Source organism: Podarcis bocagei (genome assembly GCF_964188305.1).
Source record: "Podarcis bocagei genome assembly, chromosome: 12".
Taxonomy (NCBI): Eukaryota; Metazoa; Chordata; class Lepidosauria; order Squamata; family Lacertidae; genus Podarcis; species Podarcis bocagei.
This window is the reverse complement of record NC_138137.1, coordinates 26,745,673-26,770,373: the sequence shown is the minus strand read 5'-3', so window position 1 is coordinate 26,770,373 and position 24,701 is coordinate 26,745,673. Positions and strand designations below refer to the sequence as shown.

The 24,701-nt window shown below is 42.7% G+C and overlaps 1 protein-coding gene across 4 annotated transcripts; it reads right to left on the bottom strand.

The window, feature by feature from the left end:
• Window position 1: 1 nt before the first annotated feature.
• On the bottom strand, window positions 2–24,255 carry CDCA7L (cell division cycle associated 7 like). 4 transcript variants are annotated; one of them, XM_081164763.1, is made up of 10 exons: window positions 23,772–24,255; window positions 15,005–15,142; window positions 11,109–11,228; window positions 9,737–10,120; window positions 8,561–8,635; window positions 7,354–7,539; window positions 6,179–6,310; window positions 2,997–3,146; window positions 2,660–2,796; window positions 2–918 (listed from the first exon to the last, which is right to left on the bottom strand). In XM_081164763.1, the coding sequence occupies exons 2-10, from the start codon at window positions 15,140–15,142 to the stop codon at window positions 888–890; spliced, it is 1,353 nt and encodes a 450-aa protein (XP_081020889.1). In that variant the 5' UTR covers window positions 23,772–24,255; the 3' UTR covers window positions 2–887. The 4 variants fall into 4 exon arrangements, with proteins under 4 accessions (XP_081020889.1, XP_081020891.1, XP_081020888.1 ...); XM_081164765.1 differs by lacking the exon at window positions 23,772–24,255 and adding an exon at window positions 23,579–23,617; XM_081164762.1 differs by lacking the exon at window positions 23,772–24,255 and adding an exon at window positions 23,498–23,614.
• Between the last annotated feature and the right edge of the window lie 446 nt (window positions 24,256–24,701).

Below are 24,701 nucleotides of genomic sequence, written 5' to 3'. Positions count from 1 at the left end.
TGTTTGTAGGCAGAGGTACCAAAAAAAAAAAAAAATTCTTTAAAGGATGTGTATCTCAAGAAATGTGCTGTCCTGATCATTTTAACATCAATATAAAAATATATTAAAATAAACCTTAGGTTAAATACTCCAGTGTATAAAGTGGTCATCTTATTGCCACAATCAGTTTGCTGCAACAGCCAATGTACAGCCTGTCTGCACCACGTTCGATCTCCTTTTGCAGTTCTTGCAACCTGATTGCACATGACTGTGTAGAAGGATATGCGTATCCTGGCCAGGGCGTATGGGTGCAGACAAACTTGGAACGGTGGCCCCCAGGAGTTCAAAAGCTTTTGAAGTAACACCTACGTATATGGGAATTAATATTTTGGGGTAGGTTTAGTTTAAAGAGATTTGTTGCAGTTGAAATAATAAACAGTAGGATGCTAGGAATTCTCCCTCTAGGAATTCTCTCTCTAGCACTGTTTCTAAAATACTTGTCGCCCTGCTGTGTTGCTGGACTCCTGACTCAATTGTCAGCGATAAGGGCAGTTGTAGTCCAACAACTGAGGGAATACAGGTGCTTCATCCCTTTTTTAAAAGCAATGGACTGCAGCTATGTAGAATATTAAACCATTGGCAGCTGGAGTCTAAGCAGCAAAAAAACCTCCATAGAAATGAATGAAAGCTGTTTTAGTCTCCAAAGTTTTTTGCAGCATACTGTGACAAATAATGTACAACACAGATTCCTTTAGCAGGTACTTTCCTGAGAAATCTTTGTCATATGTACAATATCTGTTTTTTAAAGTAATGACTATTGTCCTATATTTTATAAACATCATTGTAGTAAAACTCTGATTAAGTACAAAAAGGAAAGAAAAGTTGAGAAGGTTTGCAATCCGGTATTTTCAGTCATCTTCAGCAAGTTGCTTTTGCAAGCTGAAAAAGAAAAAGCAGAATGGGACTGTTTTATGAGGGGCAGAGTGTGATGGTGATATATCGTAGATTAAGCAGTCACTGCTCCCGCGTCCCTCTGCCACCATACCACTGAAGGGCATGCAGCTCAGCAGAACACTTTAACAAAGCCCCCACTCGGACTTGATGAGCTGAGAAGCAGCCTTCCTTCAAAAGTCCGCTTCTCAGCTGATCAAGTCCCCCCACTTTCAGCTAGCGGGGGCTTTGTGAAACTGCTCTGCTGATGTGCATGCCCTCAGTGGAGCAGTTTAATGAAGCCACCCACCTGTGACTCAACTACCTTGGGGCAGCTGGACAGGCTCCCCCTTTCTCCCAGGAGGAAGAGGCTGGCCGCCCCCCCCCCGTGGCCAAGGCGGCAGCTGCATGAACAGAGCATTCATGGGGCTGCCTCAGCACAGGAGGAGGTTACTGCTTTCTCCTGTACCTCACAGGGCTGGGTTCCTTCCTCCACCCCAAAAATGTAAAGGCTGCCCTTGCAGTAAAAGCACTTCAGCCATCCTTCTAAAATTTGGTTGGATTCATTCCCTCAGAAGGGCAACCGGTCTGCAGATTTCATCCAATTCTGCCCCAAAATAACAAGCTACCGTATTTTTCGCTCTATAGGACGCACTTAGTTTTTAGAGGAGGAAAACAAGTAAAAAAATTTTTTGAATCAAATCAGTGTCGGGGCTGAAGGGGGAAGCCCGGGGTTTCCCCATAAAGCCCCGGCATCCCCAAGCTAGAACAGCGAGATGCTGCGTAGCGCTTCGTCTCTCTGTTCTGGCTTCGGGGACAGCCTTTCAAGCCTCCGCAGGGCAGTGGGGTGCCTTCACCCCACTGCCCTGCAGAGGCTTTGCGCAGCGGGAACTCGCGCTGCGCTCCAAAGGCTTCAGGCGGCTATCCCTAAGGCCTGGAGAGCGAGAGGGGTCGGTGCGCACTGACCCCTCTCGCGCTTCAGGGATAGCCACTTGAAGCCTTCAGAGCGCAGCACAAGTTCCCGCTGCGCTCGCAGGCTTCGGGTTCCTTTCGCTGAAGCCGGGAGAGTCTTGCTGGCAGGGAAGAAGCACTTCCCCCCGCCAGCCCCAAAGAGCAGGTCGAAAGGAACCCGAAGCCTCCAGAGCCCAACGGGAACCCCCACCGCGCTCCTGAGGCTTCGTTGAACGCACAGAACGCACCTTGTTTTAGAAGGGGCTGCCACTTCACTGAGGGGGCGCTGAGCAGAGAGGGGGAGAATTTTTTTTCTTGTTCTCCCCCTCTAAAACAAGGTGCGTCCTATAGAACGAAAAATACGGTGCCTCTAATCAAGATGAGTTATCTAGTATTAGGTACAAACACAAATAGACATTCAGATAAGTAGGCTAACTTCAGAATTTATGGAAAATCCACAAGCAACTCATGCTTATGTGTACTTCCAAAGCAGAACTCATGCTTTGAGATGAGAGTGTCTCTACACATCAAGCGATCACATCTCATCATGTGGGGTGGATAAGTTCTGTTTGGGATGTAATGAACAGACTATATGAAACACATATAGTTCAGTTTCTGATTGGGAAGTTCTTTGTTACCTGCCATATTCTCAAAATACCAAAGTTCAGTGGTTCCTCGTGTACTTCTGTGTTTCAGTTTCTTACTTTTATCCCTAACCCTGTGTAGCTTTTATCACCTGTGCAAATCCAAACAAAATCTGGATGCATACCACTGATATAAAATTCCAATAGCTTCCTACCTTTCAAGATATTCTTTTACATTATCATAACCGTAAAACTTTGCCAAGTGAATGAGCATTCCTGTGGCACAACGACCATCACGTTTGCGACAGTAGCTGCAGTTACAGATCCCACGGCACGGAGGGCAGAACCAGTCCTTAGAGAGAAAGGGGCATTCATTTAGTCAACAAATATAGGTGCTCTGGCTTAGCACAGAAACAGGAAGGGAGGTAGAGACACAAGGATATCATATTTTTTAAGACTCGTATGCTAGCAATGCATCTAAGAGAGCTCCCATAATTTAAGTAGCTTGACAATACATTGATATCCCTCAACCTGAACAGTTCAGATACCTACTGGGTCTAGAAGTGCTGCTTTCACATCTTCTCCATAGCGATTACGTAGGCATGGTCCGCAGAACTGTCCCCTCACACCCCCACAGCCTTCATTACGACAAACTGTCTTGGTATCAATAGTCTTCTGTCGACACTGATGGCACGTGCTTCCCTAGCATGAGCACAGTAAGAAGAGAATTATATAAAAGAACAGTGTTTGGAAATCAACACAGTAGACTTCTTCATGCTTCTACAGAATTTCACAATATTACTGCTAGTGCAACTAGGTTCCCCACCCCCTGCCCACCCATCAAGAGAATACACAGGAGCACTCCATCCCAAACAAAAAAATGCTAAGCCCCTGAGAAACATCATTGTTTGCTTTAGCTCCTTCATAAATTAAAGTCTGATTTATATCAAAAGCTAAGAACACTGCAAAAAATCATAATAGAAAATTCAATGGTAGACATCTCTGCCCGGGAATGCTGAAATTGCAGGTGTGAACTGAAAATTTACAACACAGCACTCTGTGAAACAGGCATAAAGTACTGATGGAGTTACCCATTCAAACGCCTAAAAACTTACGAAGGAGTAACTAAAGCGGTCTCCACACAACCAGAAGCTACAAAATTATTAAATCAACTGGGACTGCAATCAAACAACTGAGAGAAGGGGGGAAAAGGGAATAAACCACCAGCACAAAGATGACTTCTCTGTCTGTGGTGCCACTGAAATTACCAACTAAGTCTTCCCAAGAGCTATGAGCTCTATAACCAAAACAAGACAAGAATTGGCCTATTAATCTCTTATTTTGTTAGCAACATAATGTAAAACAGTTTCTGCTTCTGCGGGGAGGTGGTTAATGTTTACATCCTCCAATTGCACCCTTTGCCTTTGGCTCATGAAGGAAAAGACAGACTTATACTCTCAGCCAACATATGCAGGAATTATTCTGTTGGGAAGGAGTTTGAATGTTGAAGTTACTCCCTTTGGGGAATTCAAAGCATACAGTGGAACCTCAGGTAACGTAAACTTCGGGTTCCAAAAGCGGCAAACCCGGAAGTGTTTCGCGGCATGCGCAGAAGTGGTCTCTCCAGTTGTGAAACCTTTGGGATACAGCTGGACCTCCAGAACGGATCCAGTTCGCAACCGGCGGTACCACGGTATTTATTTTGTGCTGATGGAATATGATAACACTGAAATTACTATGATGCATAATAGATATATTGTCTGGTACAGGCTGCATAATTTTAAATTAACCTTACAGTGCCCAGAGGTATAGGAAGGGGGGTGCGGGCCTCCCCAGGTGTCATCGCTGAGGGGGGTGACATTCGGCGCACCACACACCCACGACTCCCAAGCCTACCCTGAGTACCCCAGTGTGAGGGGGGTGACAAAAAAAAAATCTGCACTGACCTTGCTACACCTCTGACAGTGCCATACTTAATTGCAGTAATGTAATGTAAATGGCCTGGGTAAGCCAGTTAAAAGGCTATGGTCTGCTTTAGAGCAAGATAACCCCGACCTTATTTTTTAACAAGACACACAACAACAAAAACACTGATACAAAATCCTTTCTCCAAAGCGGAGTTGGAATGGTACACCTCACAAGGCACTTCCAAAATGCAGGGAGGTCAGCAATCTGGGTTTCTCTCAAACTTGATTTTCAGTTAAAAGACATACTAAGTGACCCTAATGTAAGATTTATCTTCCTCAAAGGTCTGTTTGATTATTCCTGTTCAACATTATGCTCTATTTATGTTCGCAACACCTGACAAGAACAATTTCTGGATGAAACTTTTACATTACTGCATTCATTTAAACAAGGTAAAGCGGGAATAGGTGGTAGCTTACATCTTGTACTTAATGATTATTTTTGATAAAAGAGGGTGTCTCAAAACCCACACAAACTTCCTTCTTTGAAAACATCCCTCTAGAACATACTACATAAACACAATTCCTTGGATGTTTGGTGCATAAACAATCAAAAAGCTATACATATATGTCAGCATTCGATTGCCTTTCTTGGAATGCCTAAAACTACACCATCAGCTATTATTTTTCTGTCTTTTCTGTAAAACAACTGATTTGTTTCCCTGTGTGGGCATGTTTTGTTACTTGAAATTAAAAATAAAAATTTTAAAAGGCTAATAGAAAGACAATTGTTTTTCTATTAATACCCTGACCGGGTTGGCAAGTCCATTGATGGATATCAGAAGCACGCCTTGCCCTGTCTGTTCTGCCACACTTTGTCATAGTGTCCACACACAAAAACATGATAAGAGTGCAGCTAACATTTGGAGGAGTAATGGGAGGGAAGATACCTTGCAGCTCCAGCAATTTATGCAATAAGCTCTCTCATAATCATTTAACACTTCCTAGAACATCCTTCCGCACGACAGCCTCCACCCCAAGCCTGGAGGCTAAGAAATTCTTTTTCCGACAGCAAGGCAAAAAATAAATGAGGGTAGAAGCTCAGGAGATGCCTGGTGCCATTGGTCTGGTGCCACATGACCCTCCTAAAAGTAGGTTTACAGTCTCCCACTGTTTACTGGGTGTCTTCTACATGCAGTCAGCAAGAAAGGACAGATCTACCGTATTTTTCGCCCCATAGGACGCACCGGCCCATAGGACGCATCACGTTTTTTTGGGGGGGAAATAAAGAAAAAAAAATTATTTCCCCCCCAGGCGCTTGTGGGGCAGGCAGCGGGGAGAAGCACTCTTCTCCCCTTCTCCCACCTTCAGATCAGGTCCGGGGACAGCAGGGAGACGCACTGCGTCTCCCCACTGTCCCTGTAGCTTGTGGGGCAGGCAGCGGGGAGAAGCGCTCTTCTCCCCGCCGTCAGCCTCCAAACCACTTTGGGAGACAGCGGGATGGCGGCGTTCCGCCTCCCTCTGTCCCCCGACCTTGTGGGGCTGGCGCTGGGGCTCTCCTGAAGCCTGGAGAGCGAGAGGGGTCGGTGCGCACCGACCCCTCTCGCTCTCCAGGCTTCAGCGAAAGCCTGCATTCGCCCCATAGGACGCACCCACATTTCCCCTTCATTTTTGGAGGGGAAAAAGTGCGTCCTATAGGGCGAAAAATACGGTAAATCAATACAAACAGTGCTGTGGCAATTTAATTACTACATAAATTTTAACACCATGTAAAGAAACTAAATAAGTCAAAATAGCTTCATCAAACCCAAGAAGAAGAGATGCACCTACCAGGACTTTATCGTAGATTTTGTCTTTAACTGTTATTGCAATGTTTTCTAACTCTTCGTCTGTAATATCTTCAACTGTTCGGTTTGAACAGTATTTTGATGATCTTCGTCTTTTAGGTGTCCCCAAATTGTTCTATGAAAGAAACTCACATCAGCGTCTCTAAACCAATGACTTTATGCTCCACTATTTTAAGAACAATAAAAACCACACACACACAACAATATATATATATATGAATGAGAGCAATCCCTCTCATTATTCATGCAGGTGTTTCTCCTGCAACTCAGTGTGCTTCTTTTCCCTTTCCTCCTCAAATTGTCTGCTTAGAACTCAACTTAAATAAAAACAACAAGCTCCCTATACTCTTTGTGCTCTGCTCAGCCTCACTTCCTAACCTTATCACTCTAGAAAGGAGGAGTCTCATTTGTTTCCTATCTTGTGCACATTACATATATAGAAGAGAAGAAGAAGAAGAGTTTGGATTTGATATCCCGCCTTTCACTCCCTTTAAGGAGTCTCAAAGCGGCTCACATTCTCCTTTCCCTTCCTCCCCCACAACAAACACTCTGTGAGGTGAGTGAGGCTGAGAGACTTCAAAGAAGTGTGACTGGCCCAAGGTCACCCAACAGCTGCATGTGGAGGAGCGGAGACGCGAACCCGGTTCCCCAGATTACGAGACTACCGCTCTTAACCACTACACCACACTCCATTCCAAACTGTGCTACAAAAATGTAGAATATCCCCCTCCCCTCATGAGCAGTATTTTAGGATTCATATTGCATTTCTTTAAAATACAATACATACTACATATAGGAATAAAAATATTCTATTTGATCTACTATAATGTATAATACTGGTTTTTCATTTACAGCATCCATTATTTTCTATAGCTTATAATAAAAACAAATGAACTAACCCCCCCGAAAAGAACTAATCCAATCACCAACCTTTTGAGACCCATTTACAAACCAGAGATACTTTCATAGGCACCAAATGCAAACTGCTACCAAGCACACACCACAGCCTATTCTATTTGGCTGCAATAAAATACTAGCTTGTTTTCAGATCACTTTGCCCTTAGTGTTCCAGTCCATGTTACCAAAAATACTCTGGGGTTAGGTGAGGTGGTTTCTAAAAGCAACACAAACTAAAAATTGAACTAGTCCGGTATGTACCCCTTTTAGTCTTTTCTTTAAGAGCTTTTGTTGTCTTAAACTGTTAAGCTGCTCTGCAAATCTGACTGCAGAAGCAGTGAAGTTTTCCAAGGCAAATTTCTCTGGGGGGCGAGCATTTCTGGTTGGGTTTGTTCGACGCTCTATCTGGCCTTCTGAAAACATTCTCCTTGGCATTTTCTTCTGTTTCTAGAAAAAAAACAGAGCGTTTTAATGAGTCACCATAGGTCTGTTTTAATTTTGTAGAACATAGCTGCAGCAGTGCCTTTACCTGTTTGTGTTAACGAATAGATGCAACTTCTTTAACCTTTCCAAATTCACCCTTTTGAGGGTCTTGTTTTATACCACAGTGCCCATCTCCACATATAAAATGAACTTTTTTGGGCCAAACTACAATTGATAGCACAAATGCATTTTACACTTCTACAAATAGCAGCTGCGCTCCTCCATCCTGATTTGGGATCCTGGGGGAAGGGATTAACCCCTTTCTCCACTGAACATTTCAGCCATGCTCTCCTTTTCAAAGCTGCTATTTGCCTCAACTGGAAACACATGCAATGCCCAACAGCATTTGCATGTTTTTTCTCCAATTGATAAGTAGATATATTCTAAAGGATAATGTCCTAGGAGGGCTAATCCTACTGCTCCAGGGTTGCTTTTTATAAAAGTCTGAGATGGGAGATCCGTTCACAATGTTCATCATTATGTCTAACTTGCCCCTTTTCTTATGGCTGTTAATGCTACAGTAGCAATTTTTGTAGTGTAAAAAGGAGGTGCACAAAACTGTACGAAGTTGCTCTTCGTACCCTTCAGTTAATTTGCAGGGGGGTTTTAAACACATTTATTCTTTCTGAATCTCCTAAACAGAATAAATGCATATAACATAAAGCTGGTTATGAAAGAATGCAATTGTATAGTAACTGGAAGGGAAAAGTCACAAAATACACTAGTGAGAGCCCAATAATTTCCTAGTCATATGTATATGAAGGGCAGGGAAAAGCTGGTATTTCTGTATGCACAAACTTCATAACAGACATGATATTTGTTTTTAATGTTGGCCTGAAAATCAAAGTCCAGAATGTCTCCTAAGAAGCAGTTCTTAAACACTGGGGGGTGGGGGTAGCACCTACTGGAAAATACAGAAAGAAAGCCACACAGCCAATCTTAGCAGTGCATTGCAGGTTTCCCAAAAGTATTTACTGATACTTACCGAAGGAGTTGAGGTAGGGGTTTTCACTGGAAATAAGTCAGGTATAGAATTCAGTTCCGCTAATAACTGAGCAAGCTGAAATGAGAAAAATGACACTGAATTTCTTCTATATAGATAAATATTTAATATATGCATTGTCCTTTGCAATTTTCTTTTTTTTCTTGTTTTTCCGTTTCTTTGTGTAAATTATTATGGTTTCTTTGATGTGAAATTATAAGTCCTGTAATGCTACATCTTAAGAAAGTAAATCTGTTTATAGCTGTTCAGTTTCAAAGTGTGTTTTCAAAATACCAAAATTAAAGTGCACATTTTCAAAATTGCAATGACTCCACGTATTAATCCAGTGTGGATGGGTTTTGTCATTAACTTGAAAGGAGAAGATACTGTAATGTGGTGCTTCCTTTGAATAAAGCTGTATGCCACAGAATATGCACCCCAAAAAAAGTTCTTCTGTTTTAGATTAACTTAGTTTGTTGACATCCAAACATCATGGACTAACTGTGGTTAGCAGAAACAAGCAACTTCAAATCATAGTTTATGAAGCCAGCTTGTTTTCACTAACCTCTGGCTTAAGAGTAGCCAGAGTTTAGAATTTGGCTGACATTGCAAACTGTGCTTAATCTAAAACAAATAGAAAATTCTGATCTTCTGATGTTAGTACCTGCAAAGAGTACTTAAGGCTCATTCTCATAATGCTCAGCCATGCTTTAGCAGAGGGATGGGAAATCTGTGACCCTTTATTCATCAAATTTCGAAGGAATGCCAGTTCCCTATCCCTGGTTCAGTGGCATGACCAAATGCTGCTACTAACAGTTGCTTTCAGATTCAATTCAAGGTACTCTGTGCCTTCTTTTAAAGAGGCCTGACATGAGCATGCATAGGGCTAGGCATTCGTAGTGTTGGTGCTTATATTATGAGCAGCCTGCCCACATTTTTGTCCCAGGAAGCTTTTTCAGTTTGGCTATAACGGGCTATGTATTTTGTGTTGCGCACTGATAAAGTAAGGTAAGGCAAATTAAATTTTTAAACATACATGTACTTTTGGGTCTAGAATTGTCATGTCCGTAGCAGCCTGCAATTTCCTTCTGTCTTCTTCGTTATTAGTGCAAACTAAGACTGTTGAAATATATTTTTACAGTTTGCGTACAACAATGTCACCTGCATCCCAGTTCTTACCATGGCTTTATTTTCTTTTATATTCATGGCTCTTTTAAGCAGTGCACTAGAGCTTTCATTTGATGCCTCTTTAGAATCTTCCTCTTTAGAATCTTCCTCCGACCCTGAAGATGCTTCCTGATCTGCCACTTTCCAAGTTTTATTATTTTTTATTTGTGTAAGAGAGCAAGGGTGTTTACTGTCCATCAAGCAGAACTTAGAAGAACGTCTTTTAGGTGCCCTCTTCTCAGCAGATTTCTTGGTAGGGAACTGCAATGCCACACGAAGGCCAAAGCTACTTCTCCTGGAGGAAGCATTGGCTCTACCTTCCTCCACCTCCATTTCTTCTTCTGGTTCTGCCGCCATCAAGGATAATGGATCGTTTTCTGGATCTGATTCCACTGCCTAAAAACAATGCATGAAACAACCTATAATAAAATCGCATCTATCATGCAATAATTTCCAGTTCCACTAATGAATGAAAAACACCATTTTCATTATTTCTACAAAGGCCTTACTGAAAATGCATGTTTTTTTAAATTTTTAATTTAAATGGACAAACTTCATGTAAATCAAGACAGCCTTGAGCATAGGGACACATCACTCCTTGTATGTGCTGCAACAAAACAAGGCCAAGAATGATACAAATCACGACGGTGCTCAATTATAGACCAAAATGAGGCTCTAGAATAGCCAATGAATTAACTGCAGAAACACTACTGACTTCACAGGCACATACTTTATCTAAAGTCCTTCAACAAATAATGCATTGCACTTAAGGCACAGAAATTAGTTGTGGGGGCAGAACTAAGCATTAATTTAGGCTGTAATCCTATACACATTTGCCTGGAAGTAAGTCTCACTGAACACAAAGAACATTACTTCTGAGTAGCTATGCGCAACACTGTTTTGCAATAAATAATTCCAGGTTGAGGATCACAGCTCAGTAGCAGAGTATATGGTTTGCATGCAGAAGGGCCCATGTTCAATCCTTCACATCTCTCTCTCTCTCTCTCTCTCTCTCTCTCTCTATATATATATATATATATATATAGGATCAGGTAGCACCGTGCTACTTGGGAGAAACCTCCTCTGGACAGTAGGCCATTGGAAGGAGCTGCAGCATTGGTTACCAGTTCTGATGTTACCTTTATGGTACAGAAAGGAGATAAATTGCAGCAGTACCAACACTGCAAAGGTCAATGTGAGAAGGGGTATGAGAAAATCTTGTTTAGTAGGCTGTAAGTTTCAATCAATTTTTTTCAGCCTTCTCAGTCCTGAACCTCAGTGCAAGTCACAGTCCTAAACCACAATATTTATTAAAACAAGAGGCAAATCCAGAGGAGAGACAAAGGTATATGAAGATAAATACTATGAAAAATGTGGCCTGTACCTCCATATCATCCTCTCCATTTACTTCAAATCCTTCAAACGCTTCATTTTCTGACTCGGTGTCTTCTCTGAAAATCTCTCTCAGTTTCTCAGTCAGGTGCTTGGGCTGACAATGAATGTCCTGCAACACCAAGCACAAAACACATTGTTCACTGAACAATGAAGCAAAAAGGAAAACAGCCAAAAGTTCCTATCAAAATCAGAGTAGACTGCTTAACAGTTTACTGCATAGATGATGTGAACCGGGAAAGAACAAAACCCAGCTGAAGGAGATGGGAGGGTAAATGCAACCCTGGATAAAGCAACCAAGATAATTCAGGTGAGCAACTCCTTCCTGCTCCCCTCCCTTTGGAAAATGCAACTTTCTCCTTCCACTGATGTGTGTTTAAAATGTCTACTCATCGGCTTGAATACTAAGATAACTTTAGAAAGCTGAAGGAAGGGAAACTTCCCATCCCTTCCTCAGCTCTGTAGCCATTATAAAGATGCCTTCCCCCATGTGTGTGTGTGTGGGGGGGGGGACAATAGGCACACCTTCCATTAATTTCTTAATTAAAAAAATTAAATCACCTGTGACATGAAAACGGTTAATGCAGCATAAGGTTATCAAACTGACATATGGGGAAGGTGTGGGAGAAGGGAGAAAGGGGGAAGAAAGGGACTCAAGACTTACTTGGGGCAATTGCTCCTCCCCCTTCAGCCCCTCATGTGCCATCCCACCTTGTGCCCATCCAGAGCTTTCTCAGAACGGCAGGAAAGGACCAGGTAATTTCCTTCCATGACTTTCTTAAGGTACCTTAGGAGTCAAGCCAATATGTTAACACAGTCTGAATGTCTGTCTCTCTCTGGCCAGATCCACACAACATTTAAAACATATGCAGCACATATTTAAAGCTCGTGACTCCCCCTGAAGAATCCTGAGAACTGTAGTTTGTGAAGGGTGCTGAGAACCAGCTTTGTAAGGGTGGAAACTACAGATCCCAGGCTTCTTTGGGGGAAGTCATGTGCTTTATATGTTTGTTGGAAGTGTTTTAAATGTATGGTGTGGATCTGCCCCTCCCTCCCTGTCCCCACCATCCCATACCCACACAGTGTAAGTAAATAACTTCCCATGATTGCTCTAGTATCAAAAAGTTATAGAGGTGCTTTTTTTCTTGCAAGTTGTTTTAACTTTAATTTTGTTTTATTATGCACATAGAAGAGTCACAATGAACGTTATGAAATCAGGTGGAGAGGTTTGTAAGAGAAAATATTTCAAAGCTCCTGTCAATCTTTCTACCTTTCTAAGGCTTTCATTCTAAGGGTAGCGTAGGGTGGGGGGTGGGAGACTCACATGCATATGCAGAAAACATCAATCTTTGGAGAGTCACAACTGTGCATTATGAGAGCAGTTCCCTTGTTTTTCTTTGCCGCTTCCTCCTGCCACGCAAGACTAAATGACCTTTCATACAACTGCACTTCACTAAGTATCTTTATTCGCTTTTACAATGCTGCCCTCACTTCCCTGTATTTAATTATACACTTCTTTATATTGAGATAATGTAAGTGAAAAACAGTTACAATAGATTAAGAGAAAAACTTTGAGGGGAACACAAGAGAAAGAATCGTTTATATACTGTTCCTTTAAACTCGAAAATCATCTCCTATGATAATTGGAGGGGTTCTCTTTGTAAAATTACTTCTTCTGCTGATAGCTGCGGTGCAGCTGCTTCAGAGTGGGGGGGGGAGCATTCACACAAAAGGAAAGTTACTTTAAATGAGAAATTGTATTTATAGTTGAGACAGATTGAAACAGGAATGTTGACATGGTTCTTGGAGCAAGATGTACATATCTCCTGGAAGGGACCTCACAGATAATTCAGTTCAACCCCGTGTCAATGCAGAAAATCTGCAGCTGCAGAAATATTCCTAGTGAAGCAGAGTCCTCCAGTATGGTGTCATCTGCAGGTGTCATTAGCTTTGTCTTTATTCCTTGATCCAAGTCATTTATATCAAAGATGTTGAAGAAGCCTGCAGTATCCTACTTCTCACTTCTCTTAGAAATATGAGGACCCATTGATGAGCACTCTTTTGATATAGGCTACAATTCCACCTATCAGCAACACTGTCAAGTACACGTTTTACCAGCTTTTCAATGAGAATATTGTGGGGGACCTTGACGACAGTCTTGCTGAAATCAAGATATATTACATCTACAGCAGCTCACTGATCTACCAAATTAGTAACTATTAAAAAAGAATCCTAAGATTAGTTTAGCATAAATAGTTCTTCAGAAACCTGTGCTGGCCCTTGGAATCACAGCATTCTTTTCTAAACAGATAAAAGAATTGTACTAGTACCTTCAGCAGAACCTCCAGACATTAAGATGTCGTGTCAGTAGTTGTCTGCATCCACTCTTGCCCTGCCTAAGCCCACACTTTAGTGTGCAACTGTTAGTACTGAATGCCACTGAATGGCCAAAGTTAACCATCAATACGGTATTTTCTGCATCATCTGGCAAGTTTTGGAATAGGACACAATGCCCTTTCAGTGGCTCTGCCCATACCTGTTAAGTAGGATCCAAAGGTTGTCTCACACCAAGGCTCTGTCCTATGGAAATTAACCTGCAGGGTATTGAAAACTTCCATCTTGTACCCCATGCTGTTTGTCCTCTACATGAAGCCGCTGGAAAAGGCCATGTGAGATTTGAAGCTTGGGTGTCATCAGTATGTTGTGGACACCAATTATCTGTCCTTTCCCTCAGATTCCACTAAAGCAGTAGCTCCTTGAATAGGTGCCAGGAGTCAGCAGCAGGCTGTATGAGAGCCAATAAACTACATCAAATTGTTGAGGTGATCATGCTCAACTTGGAGTGGGTTGCCAGCGTGTTCTTGACTTCCTGACCCTCTCCCCAAAGAATCATTCAAGTTTAGATGTAGTCCTGAATCCGATTTTCCTGCTTGCCTACTGGTTGCTGTGACCAGAACTATTTCTGACATCCAGTGGTATACCACTGCATCATCTTACCACCAATTAATACCAATTAATACATGGTCTAACAACCTCTATATAAGACTTTTGTTGTTATTGTTGTTGTTTAGTCGTGTCCGACTCTTCATGACCCCATGGACCAGAGCACACCAGGCACTCCTGTCTTCCACTGCCTCCCACAGTTTGATCAAACTCATGCTGGTAGCCTCGAGAACACTGCCCAGCCATCTCGTCCTCTGTCGTCCCCTTCTCCGTGTGCCCTCAATCTTTCCCAACATCAGGGTCTTTTCCAGGGAGTCTTCTCTTCTCATGAGGTGGCCAAAGACTACCTCTTAATAAATCTACACATTAAACCTAAGGTTGGTCAAGGCATTCTTTGCTTTTATCATTCCTACTGCAATTTGTTAAACTGACCTCAGAGATCAAAGCAGCAACTATTACTAAATCACATTCAAGCAAATATCTGGGTGAATTATCTTCTCCACCAAGTTGAAAATTAATCATAAACTGCTAAAGGGCAGTGGTATGCATATATTTAGGCTATAGTCGTGTCCTAAGCCTCGCTGTAATCAGAATCAAGCAAGTTTAACATGGGAGACATAATCAAGTCCTTACTATCTGAAACACGGTGAAGTCCATGTATTAAAGAGATTTAGATTTAGGAGACTTGAATTTAAGTCCTACCTCTGCAACAAACAAGGTTTTCAGTGCTTTTCTGTCTCATTTATTTCAACAGGAGAGTGCTAAAGAATGCACTTAAGGGTGTTTAATCTTCAATAGATAGTCTATGCAAAAAGTCAAAAGCACTACATTCCAAAAGCATTTTTAGAAAACAATTTCAGAAGAAGGATAATCTATCTATTTTAGTTTTCACCATGGTTAAATATAATGTTTCAGATTTATAGGAGATTTACAAGATTTCCCTACCTTTTTTCTTGACTCTAGTGAATCAAAACTCTCACAGCTGTCTTCCAGTGACAGTGTTTCCATGGGAACATCTGCTCCAAACCCAAGAAAATCTTCATCATCACTTGGGGTATTAAATATATCAGCCAATTTGAGCATCTGTTTTCAGTTCGTAAAGAGAAATGGAAGATAAAGTTAGCTATAGTAGTTATTAGTCTTCTTTCACAAGAATGGCATGTTATTAATTCACCACTCATTTCAATTAAACATACATAGTACACATGAAACTTCACAGGTCAAAACACAGAGGATGCTAGGAAGGCTGATTTAGGTTGCAAACCACTTCACACTTGCTCAGGAGTAAGGACCAGGTGCTCACCCACCCTTGTCATAGCAGGATGGAACCCTGGCTTTGTGAAGAGAGAGGAACCCAAACCTGGCCCTACAGGCAGAGAGAGGCAATCCAACTCCCCACTGCAGCTCAGAGCTGGAGCTATGCAACTTCCCTCTGTGTCCGAGAGACCTTCTGAGCTCAGAGCAAACGGATGTCCCTCCACTTCTCCCTTTCAACCCTGAGCTTTCTTCTGCACCCGAGGAACACCACAACTCTTAGCATCTGCCAGGTAGTGAACCAAAGCAAGCCTCTGCCCCCTTCCAGCACTGTGCTGGATGGACGGTTGGGGTCCCAGCTCCAATTTTAAGAGATGGAAAGAGAAGTGATTTCTGGGCATAGTCGGCCAATTGGTGCCAAAGAAGGACAGAACTTTTTTTATGTATGCCACAGCAGCAGCAAGAATAATCATTGCAAAGTATTGGAAGACACAAGATCTACCCACCCTGGAAGAATGGCAGATGAAGGTGATGGACTACATGGAACTGGCGGAAATGACTGGCAGAATCTGAGACCAGGGAGAAGAGTCGGTGGAAAAAGATTGGAAGAAATTTAAAGACTATTTACAGAAATATTGTAAAATTAATGAATGTTAGAATGATGTTGGATAGAAATTAAGGGGTTTTCAGCTGTAATACTATAAAGGAATATGAAAAATGGATTATTAAATAGGTAAAAATTTAATGTTACAATATCTTAAGATTAAAGACTAGGATAAATAAAGAGGGTAAGGATTTGCTGAACCAACAAACTGAACTGGAATACAAAAAAAGGAGGCGTGAGGAGGTCCGGGAAATAAGCTAATGAAAAATAAGTAATGGAAAGAATGAGTTGTTTTTAACTATTTTTATTTTGTATTTTCTTACTTTTTTATTTTTATTTTGTAACACTTTGAAAATCTTAATAAATATCTTATAAAAAAAAAAGAGAGAAGTGATTTCTTCCTGGCCTCCTACAGTGGAGGGATAGTAAGGGATTGCAGATTCCCATATCATTTAATTGTTTGTAAATTATATATTAGTTTTCAATGTTGATATACAGTTCCAGTCTTATAAACTTTTACAAATTATCTCAGATTTTGTCTAACAGGACAGTTCAAGACACAGGAGTTTGTAATACCTCAAGAACACAGGGTTGTGTCCAATGCTAATCTTACTCCAAGCAGACCCAGTGAAACCAATGGTCAGGATTCACTTATGTTTATTATTTTCAGTGTCTCTATTTGAATAGAACTTAGTTGGCTACAACAACCAGCCTCTTAACTTTGTGATGTTTCAAGTGCAGCTCTAAAACAGCAAGCCAGTTCACCACCCAGAAAGGAGGGTATTCTTCAAATGTTTAAAAGAGCACCCTAAGAGTTGGATGACCTATGAATTGAACTGAAGAAATCAACATTACAATGCTAAAACTTTAGAAATATATTTGGTATGCACTGCCACTATACAGTGGTACCTCGGGTTTAGAACTTAATTCGTTCTGGAGGTCTGTTCTTAACCTGAAACTGTTCTTAACCTGAGGTACCACTTTAGCTAATGGGGCCTCCTGCTGCCGCTGCGCTGCCGGAGCACGATTTCTGTTCTCATCCTGAAACAAAGTTCTTAACCCGAGGTACTACTTCCGGGTTAGCGGAGTCTGTAACCCGAAGCGTATGTAACCCAAGGTACCACTGTATATGCAAATACCTACAATGAAGTATCACTAGAATATTCCTCAAACTCTATTCACTACCTGAGAAAATATGTAAAACAGGCATGCATTGTCTAAGTGAGGCTGACGGTTTGTTTTGAATATGAAGTTCACAATGATAGTGATGATGATGAAAAAGCAAGAATTAGAAAATCTAACTCCAGTATATACACTGTACATTTCCCCTCCACACTCATACACGTTTTTATATGTTATTTTTATAACATGTTTTTCAGCACTGGAAAATAATTACAGAGTAATTTTTAATTTTCACTTTCCATAAACTTACAAATTGTGCTCACATTCCCATATTTCTTTTCTTCATTGTTTCTCCCTGTTCTCATTTGAGACACTAACTTATATAACAAGGCTGTTTTCGCCTTATTTTCCTCATCCATTCTGATATAGGTGGTTTTTATTTTTCCAGTGAGGACCAAGGCATAGCCTTACACATATTAGAAGCCATGTAACTAAGTGTAAAGGGACGTGGGTGGCGCTGTGGGTTAAAACACAGAGCCTAGGACTTGCCAATCAGAAGGTCGGCGGTTTGAATCCCCGTTGCTCGGTCCCTGCTCCTGCCAACCTAGCAGTTCGAAAGCACGTCAAAGTGCAAGTAGATAAATAGGTACCGCTCCGGCGGGAAGGTAAACGGCGTTTCCGTGCACTGCTCTGGTTCACCAGAAGCGGCTTATTCATGCTGGCCACATGACCCGGAAGCTGTACACCAGCTCCCTCAGCCAATAAAGCGAGGTGAGCGCCGCAACCCCAGAGTCGGTCATGACTGGACCTAATGGTCAGGGGTCCCTTTACCTTTTTAACTAAGTGTTTGCCAGTTTTCCACTTCTGCCCTGTACAAAGGAATTGTTTTGAAATTTCTTGGTAATTACATTTCCTGTATAATTTCCAAAATACACTTATTAAAAATGATAGTACTGTGCTGAATAACCAAGTCCATTCTTCCAGTTACATATGCTATTTACCAATCAGTAAATCTTCCTCCCACTTCTTTTTAAAAGTTGGGGATAACTGCTTATCCTTAGTATGATAACATTTGATATATTCTGCTTATTAAACTTTTTGATCTGGATTAATCAGCAGCTTTTCAAAGGGACTGTATGCACCCAAGGGTCCATATTTGGCTTTCAATTCTGCAAGAATGCTTAGGGGGTTTAATCTATGAAAATAACAGACTATGAACTGTTGCCCAATAAGTTTGGGAAACAAAACATGCTGAGATTTATAGATGGATAGTGTAATTTGTAAGTTTGGGCGCTGGGCACTGCCCCTGACCTGAACCATGGAAGCACTTGACCCGTTTAAGGCCCCAATATTTTTTTGGGGGGTGTGGGACTTTTAATTAGTTTTTAAAGACCTATTAAATCAGGAGGGGAGCAGGGAAAGGAAGCACTGCTCCTCCTTTTCCTGTCCTCTTAACTGCACTACAGAAGAAGAGTTTGGATTTGATATCCCGCTTTACCACTACCCGAAGAAGTCTCAAAGCGGCTAACATTCTCCTTTCCCTTCCTCCCCCACAACAAACACTCTGAGAGGTGAGTGGGGCTGAGAGACTTCAAAGAAGTGTGACTAGCCCAAGGTCACCCAGCAGCTGCATGTGGAGGAGCAGAGACGCGAACCCGGTTCCCCAGATTACGAGTCTACCGCTCTTAACCACTACACTACAGAGAGGAGGAAAGTCCAGTCCTGCTGGGTGCTGCTTCACCAACACATTCCCTGTAGGAAACACGCTGGTGAAACAGACCCCTACAGCCAGCAGGACTGCATCCTTGATGTGCAGTTCCTGCGGTGCTGCTGCATGGGCTCTGCCAGGCCTGCTTGGCCTTCATCAGTGCCACCTCCTCCCACTCCATGGCCACTCTTCAGGTCGGATTTCAGACAATGAGTCTTTGCCATCCCTACCTGGAGGTGCCAGGGAATGAACCTGGGACCAGCAACAGCTTTCCCCAAAACGAAACAAGTCAACAAAGTTCTCAGTGCGACTGGGAAAGAGGAGTTAAAAATGAAGCACGATAATACTGAACATTTTAGTGTCGTAATGCAAAATGCATATGAGGAGCTGTGGAGTCTAGTTGCTATGAATAACTGGCTTCCAGGAGCAAGTGCATTAGTTCCTGAACTATTGTACAGCTGAGCTAGCCGCTGCTGCGATTATCATATGCCTAACTAATTTCTTCTTCTGCATCTGTACCAGAGGAGTCATTACGGGGGTGTAATTACAGATTATTAACGAAGAGGGGGGGGAACCCTTTTCGAGTAAAGTCCCTTTTTTGATCTCTGTGTATTAGTATGGAGGGACTCTGAATAAAGTAACACTGCAGAGGCTTCAAAAGAGCCCTTTGCATTCCAAGCCCTCTTCCCTCCATATTGATTTTCAATAGTCTTCTTAAAAACATTCAGGAGCCCCAATGCCTTAATTTAAATGAGAGCTGTATAACATACAAGACTGATACAAGATAGACCTTGTCAATCAATGAGTTTTGCACAGAATAACTGTGGCAGTGCATCAAAGAAGCTGGTTTCCTGTCACCAAGAACTCACAACTTTTTACTTTAAAATGTAACCACTATGTAGCCTTGACACAATAACTAACTGATTCATTTTAAAAGCTTCTACTCTGTTAAAAAAGAAACATCAACCTTGAAGGAAAGTGAATGTTTTGAAGTGGGTGTATCTACTGACATGGTGAGAATTTTGTGAAATTAGCAGTTTGTCTACACCACAGGCCTACAACTGGTAGGCTGAGACCCACAAGCTACTTGCATTCTTACCTAGGGTGGACTGAATCTGTGGTTCCTTCTGGCAGCTGGGGAACACCCAAAGGTGCTCAAAGCATCTCCAATGCACAGCACCAAAACACATCCCAAACCCCCCTCTCCAGCTAGTCAAGAGAAAACTAGGGATTGTTAAAGCAGATTGGGCTGATTGAACCTTGCTTCAAACAGCCAAACAACTGTTTCCAATAGATTGCAAATCTTTCAGTGGAAGTCAAGCTTCTCATTAAATATCACTGGAAATAAAATAGCGTCCTACTGCATAACTCCCAGGGTAGTGAAAATCACTCCTCTCATGCTACTTTCTGGACTTGGTAGCTGGGACCAGAACCACTGTAACGCAGTTGCCCCAATTCTCAATGCATGGAGTTGGTCCAGAAGGATACCATGGTCAATATAAGAAAGCAGTGTTCAAAACTCCCAGGAATTTCAGGAGCAGCTTCTGAGCTCTGGGAGCAGTACTGCGCCCAAGATTTCAGATTAAAACTGCAGAATGGATGTAAAGGAAAGAACCTTTCTCTGCCTCCCCACTTCCAGCTACTCTCTTAAGAATATTAGGGGGGTGGGAAGGATAAGGACTAGACCATGTGAAAAATGAACATAATATTTTAGCTGCAGTTCATTCATTTTCAGCTTTGTATTCTTGCTATAAAAAGTGTGCCTAGACATTCCGTTTTTGCGCCCATAACCTAGGTTTAAGGTGCCATTTAGCTCCTAGCTTTCATATCTCAGTTTCTAACACTGCAAAAGAAGGTAAAGATGCAGGAGCAAAGTTGAAATTCCCTTGTCCTGCTCCCAGTAGAAGGTATCGGGGTAACCAAGACCAGCTCAGCCTCATAGTGAGGTCTGAGCCCAAATTAGAGTGGAACTAGATAATCTGTATCATCCAAGAACGTAATGAACCATTAACAACTCTAGACCTAATTAATCACTCCCTAGACCTACTGATTAAATCTGTGAGATTTAGTAAATCAAGAGGGCATGTGGTTGGGTGTGTTGCCACAAGCACCTTGTCTACATCATAAGGCTTCATAAACTGAAACACATCCCACAACACATCAGACTGTGGCACTGGATACTTCCGTTGGAACTACAACAACTGCTAAGTGAAGATGACTCCAGAGTAAAGTGTCTTTATCCTCAAAATGTGCAGCTAGTTGGACAAAGCAAGTCACTGAATGACCCAAAGGGCTTTCCCCCACAATATCAACCTTGAGAGTGCTCAGAATAGCTCCAGTGTGAGTTACTAGCAAGCTCTTAACTTACATGCCAAAATTATACAGAACTTCATGGCCAGAAGAGATCTCAAAAGCCCTGTACAGTATAATAAAACAAAGATAAAAACCAATTCAAATAAAAAAAACGAAGTCAACAAGGACAAAGCAATCAACAAAAAGCAGCAGCAACCAAACCAAGCTTGTTGAATATGCAACAGGAGCTCATGGAAGGCCTTTCCACAGCTCTGGGACTTTCATGAGAAGGCTATGTTTTTCATGAAGGACATTCTGGCCTTCACCTGAAGCTTCTCAGCTGACTTTGAACTGCAAGGAGGTTCACATGGGAGTAGCCACAATGGCCAATAGTCAGGGATGATGTGAGCTGCAGTCCAACAAATCTCTTAAGTGTCACAGTTTCACCATCCCTAACAGGGCTTCACAGGTCAAATGGGGAAGCGGGGATGCTATGAACCAAAAAGACGAGATGACCCGGATGTATCATTAAACCAGCTCAGAGCATAGGATGCAGTATTATGCTGACTCAGACCACTGATCCACCAGCACAGGTACCTGTTACACTAACTGGTAGCAGCTCTTGCAGATCTCCCGGTTTTCAGACTATCATTTACTGAGGGCAATGCTTTCAAAGTAGGTCAAACATAAAACATTGTTATAACCAATAATAATGGAAATAATGTTTCCATTGGTCTAAATTAGCACACTAGGCACAAACAAACCCTACTGGTATATAGCAAACCAAGAGGGGGCAGCGGCAAATAAAATCTAAAGCAATGGCAGTAGAAGGACTGACCAATGCTTAACAGTAGGATCTTCTGCATTTAAAATTCCAGAGTAATTTATACCAAATACTTCTTGAAAACCAAGTCATTGAAGGTAGACTTGGATTGCAGGGTAGTTCATGAACACATTACAGTATGGCAATCAGTGCAGATAAATTTTATCTATCCGCTATATTAAAAGTGAATGCTCTCCACTAGGGGTGGGGATGCTCTGGTACTCCAAATGCTGTTTATTGTTTATTTAGAGTATTTGTGCCCTGCTGTTCAGTCAGTGAAAGGCTCCCAAGGCAGCTTACATGCATAGGCTTACAGTCCAAAACAAACACACAAGGAAAAGGGGGCAGGCTGTCAGAGCTGATAGGAGCTGCAGTCTGTTTTTGGCCTTCCAACACCACTGAAAGCCAAGAAGTTGTAGTCTGGCAAGTCTCTAGAAGGCCACAGGTTCCCCACTTGTCAAAACACTTCTCTAAGAGCTTGCGATCCAAAACCATGCATGTCTAAATGGATATAGGGCCATCAACAAAATAAATAAATTTTGGTTTCCATATAACATACTCAGTGCTGTTTTTCAGGGGGGAAGGTCCCAGAACTCACCATGAACACCTCCCTTCACACATGTGGTGTGCATGTGTCACCGCAGGTACTATTAGAGGAGTTTCCTCCTGAGTAGGTGGACTGGCTCCTCTGAGATAGTGCTTGCCACCTGTGTGGTTTTTTTCTTTTCTTTTTTAGAAAGAAACACTCTTATTTTAAAAAGCTTTGACGTTTTAAATAAATCTAGGAGCTTTTGTATTTACTTAAAAACAGAAATAGTATTTTTGTAAAGATGAGAAATACTTTTCGGGAGTAACACTCGCTGAAACATTTAAGGAAGACTTTGTAAGGTTTCTTTACTAACTGGAAAGTTTTATGAGTCAGCTAACATCTGAGTTCGCCACAATGCAAGAGAGTTTATTTGCCAAACGCCCCCTTCTTTCGCTCCTTTTTCAGATTCCTTCACTTCCATGACTATCCTTACTGTAAAAAAAAAGTGACCAGGCAACGCTGTACGGGGAGGGGGGCAACTTTCGCGGCAAGGCCATTCTCATCAGCGGCTTCCTCATTTCCCGGACTCCTCGAATCCGGGCAACTACAGAGAAGCACACAAACTAGGGAAGGATGCAAACAAAGGCAGCGAGGTATTTCACTCGACTGTCCCCAACCCTGCCGGGTTTAACAGCAAGAGATAACGCAAAAGGAGGAGAAAAGCTGAAGCTAAGCAATGAATCCAAAGGCTGTAGAGCGAGTTGGGCAGATTACCTCTCTTCTCGCCCCCCGCCCAATTTCCACATTTGCAGAAAAGTCCGTCCCGCTGGACGCACGTGGCTGCTCTGTGGAGAAAAGCCAGGCAGTTCTATTGGGAGACGTCCATGACTGCAAGGCCTGGCGCTGCAAGCAAGGCGTCGGGGCCATGTTTGGCGAGAGGGGGCTCCAAAGGAGACCACCACACCCCCTGGGCAACCCCATATACTCTGCTCGCCAGCGAGGAGCGCGCGCGAGAGTCTGAGAAACTGGCGCCAAACTCCCGGCGCCCGGCGCGCGCCGCGAAAACCCGAAGCTCTGCGAACGCCCGCGGGGCGCTTCCGCCTCACCTTGCTCCTCGGGGTCTCCGGGGCCATCCTGCTCGCGCGCCCACAAGCCCGCCGCGCGCCCGCAAGCCCGCGCTCACTCACGCGCCCCTTTCTTGCGAGAAGCTGCTAGAGCTCGAACCAGCCGCCTGCAGACGTCGGGAGCCGGATTGTACGACCCTTGGTCGTTCAAGGGGGAGACGAGGAGGGCTTTTTGCCGTCTTCTCCTCTCCCTTTCTTTTCCATCTTACGCTTTGGAAGAAGTTATGCCCTCGGCGCTCTTTTAACAGCTCCTTGCCAGGTCTGCTGGGCAGAGGAGCTTGTGGTTGGGGTCTCCGTGCGCACTGGGCACCAAGGACTCTCCCCGATATCGGAATGGAACAGTCCGGTGGCGGGAGATGCGAAGGGGCTGAGCTGCGCGGGTTCTTTCGAAACTTTCCCCGCATAAAAGAGTCGCGCGGGTCTAGATACACGGGCAGTTGTTCCAGTGCCCTACAAATCTTCACGGGGGGTGAGCCGAGGCCAATATTGGCGCCTACCGGAATACAGTACATCTTTCCCCGCCTTTTGGGGGCGTGGAAGCCGTTCAAACTGAGAGTCGCCGCCTTTTCCCCTAGGCATGGCTCCAAACATTACTAGCTGCAGTTGCAGGCGGTCATTCGCCAGGTGAAACTTTTCCCTTGCTTAAAGATGTAGGACTCAACGGGAAGTATGTGCATCTTGGATTAACCGGGCTATTACGCAGCTGTGAGCGATGCAGACGACCTGTTGGGATAGTTAGATCTTATATACACGAAGTTGTAAAAGGAATCAAAAACTTTCACTGCCCTCAATTGCGTAGGGAAAAGCCCAGAATTGAATCTCAAGGAGGGATTGCAACGAGCAAGGACGATTCACCCATCTTCGACGTGAGCGGAAAATAGAGATGTACCAATCTTTAATTCTCTACATAATGACTCAAAGCTGCAAATGCAGCCTGGATCTGGTCCTCTGGAGTTTAAACAGTCTAAATTCTAGATTAACAAATATTTGGGATAGCCTAAGGCTAAAGTCATTGGGAAACTACTTCCTATGAATTAGTGAGTGATTACAAAAACACATTTGTCTGTAAATGTACTCTCAAGCAGGGTGTTCATATTGAATACAAAAATAAGAGTAAAGCAAAGTATTTAATAGATATTGCTCTCTTGAGAATGGGCATGGATGTGACACTGAGATACTGCTTACA

Coding starts and splice junctions, on each gene's coding strand:
- CDCA7L (XM_081164762.1), bottom strand. CDS start 23,524: ATGGCCCCGGAGACCCCGAGGAGCAAG. Junction 10,121..11,108: donor ATGGAGAGGATGATATGGAG/GTACAGGCCACA, acceptor CATTGTTTTTAG/GCAGTGGAATCAGATCCAGA. Junction 7,540..8,560: donor CCCCTACCTCAACTCCTTCG/GTAAGTATCAGT, acceptor TTTTTTTTCTAG/AAACAGAAGAAAATGCCAAG.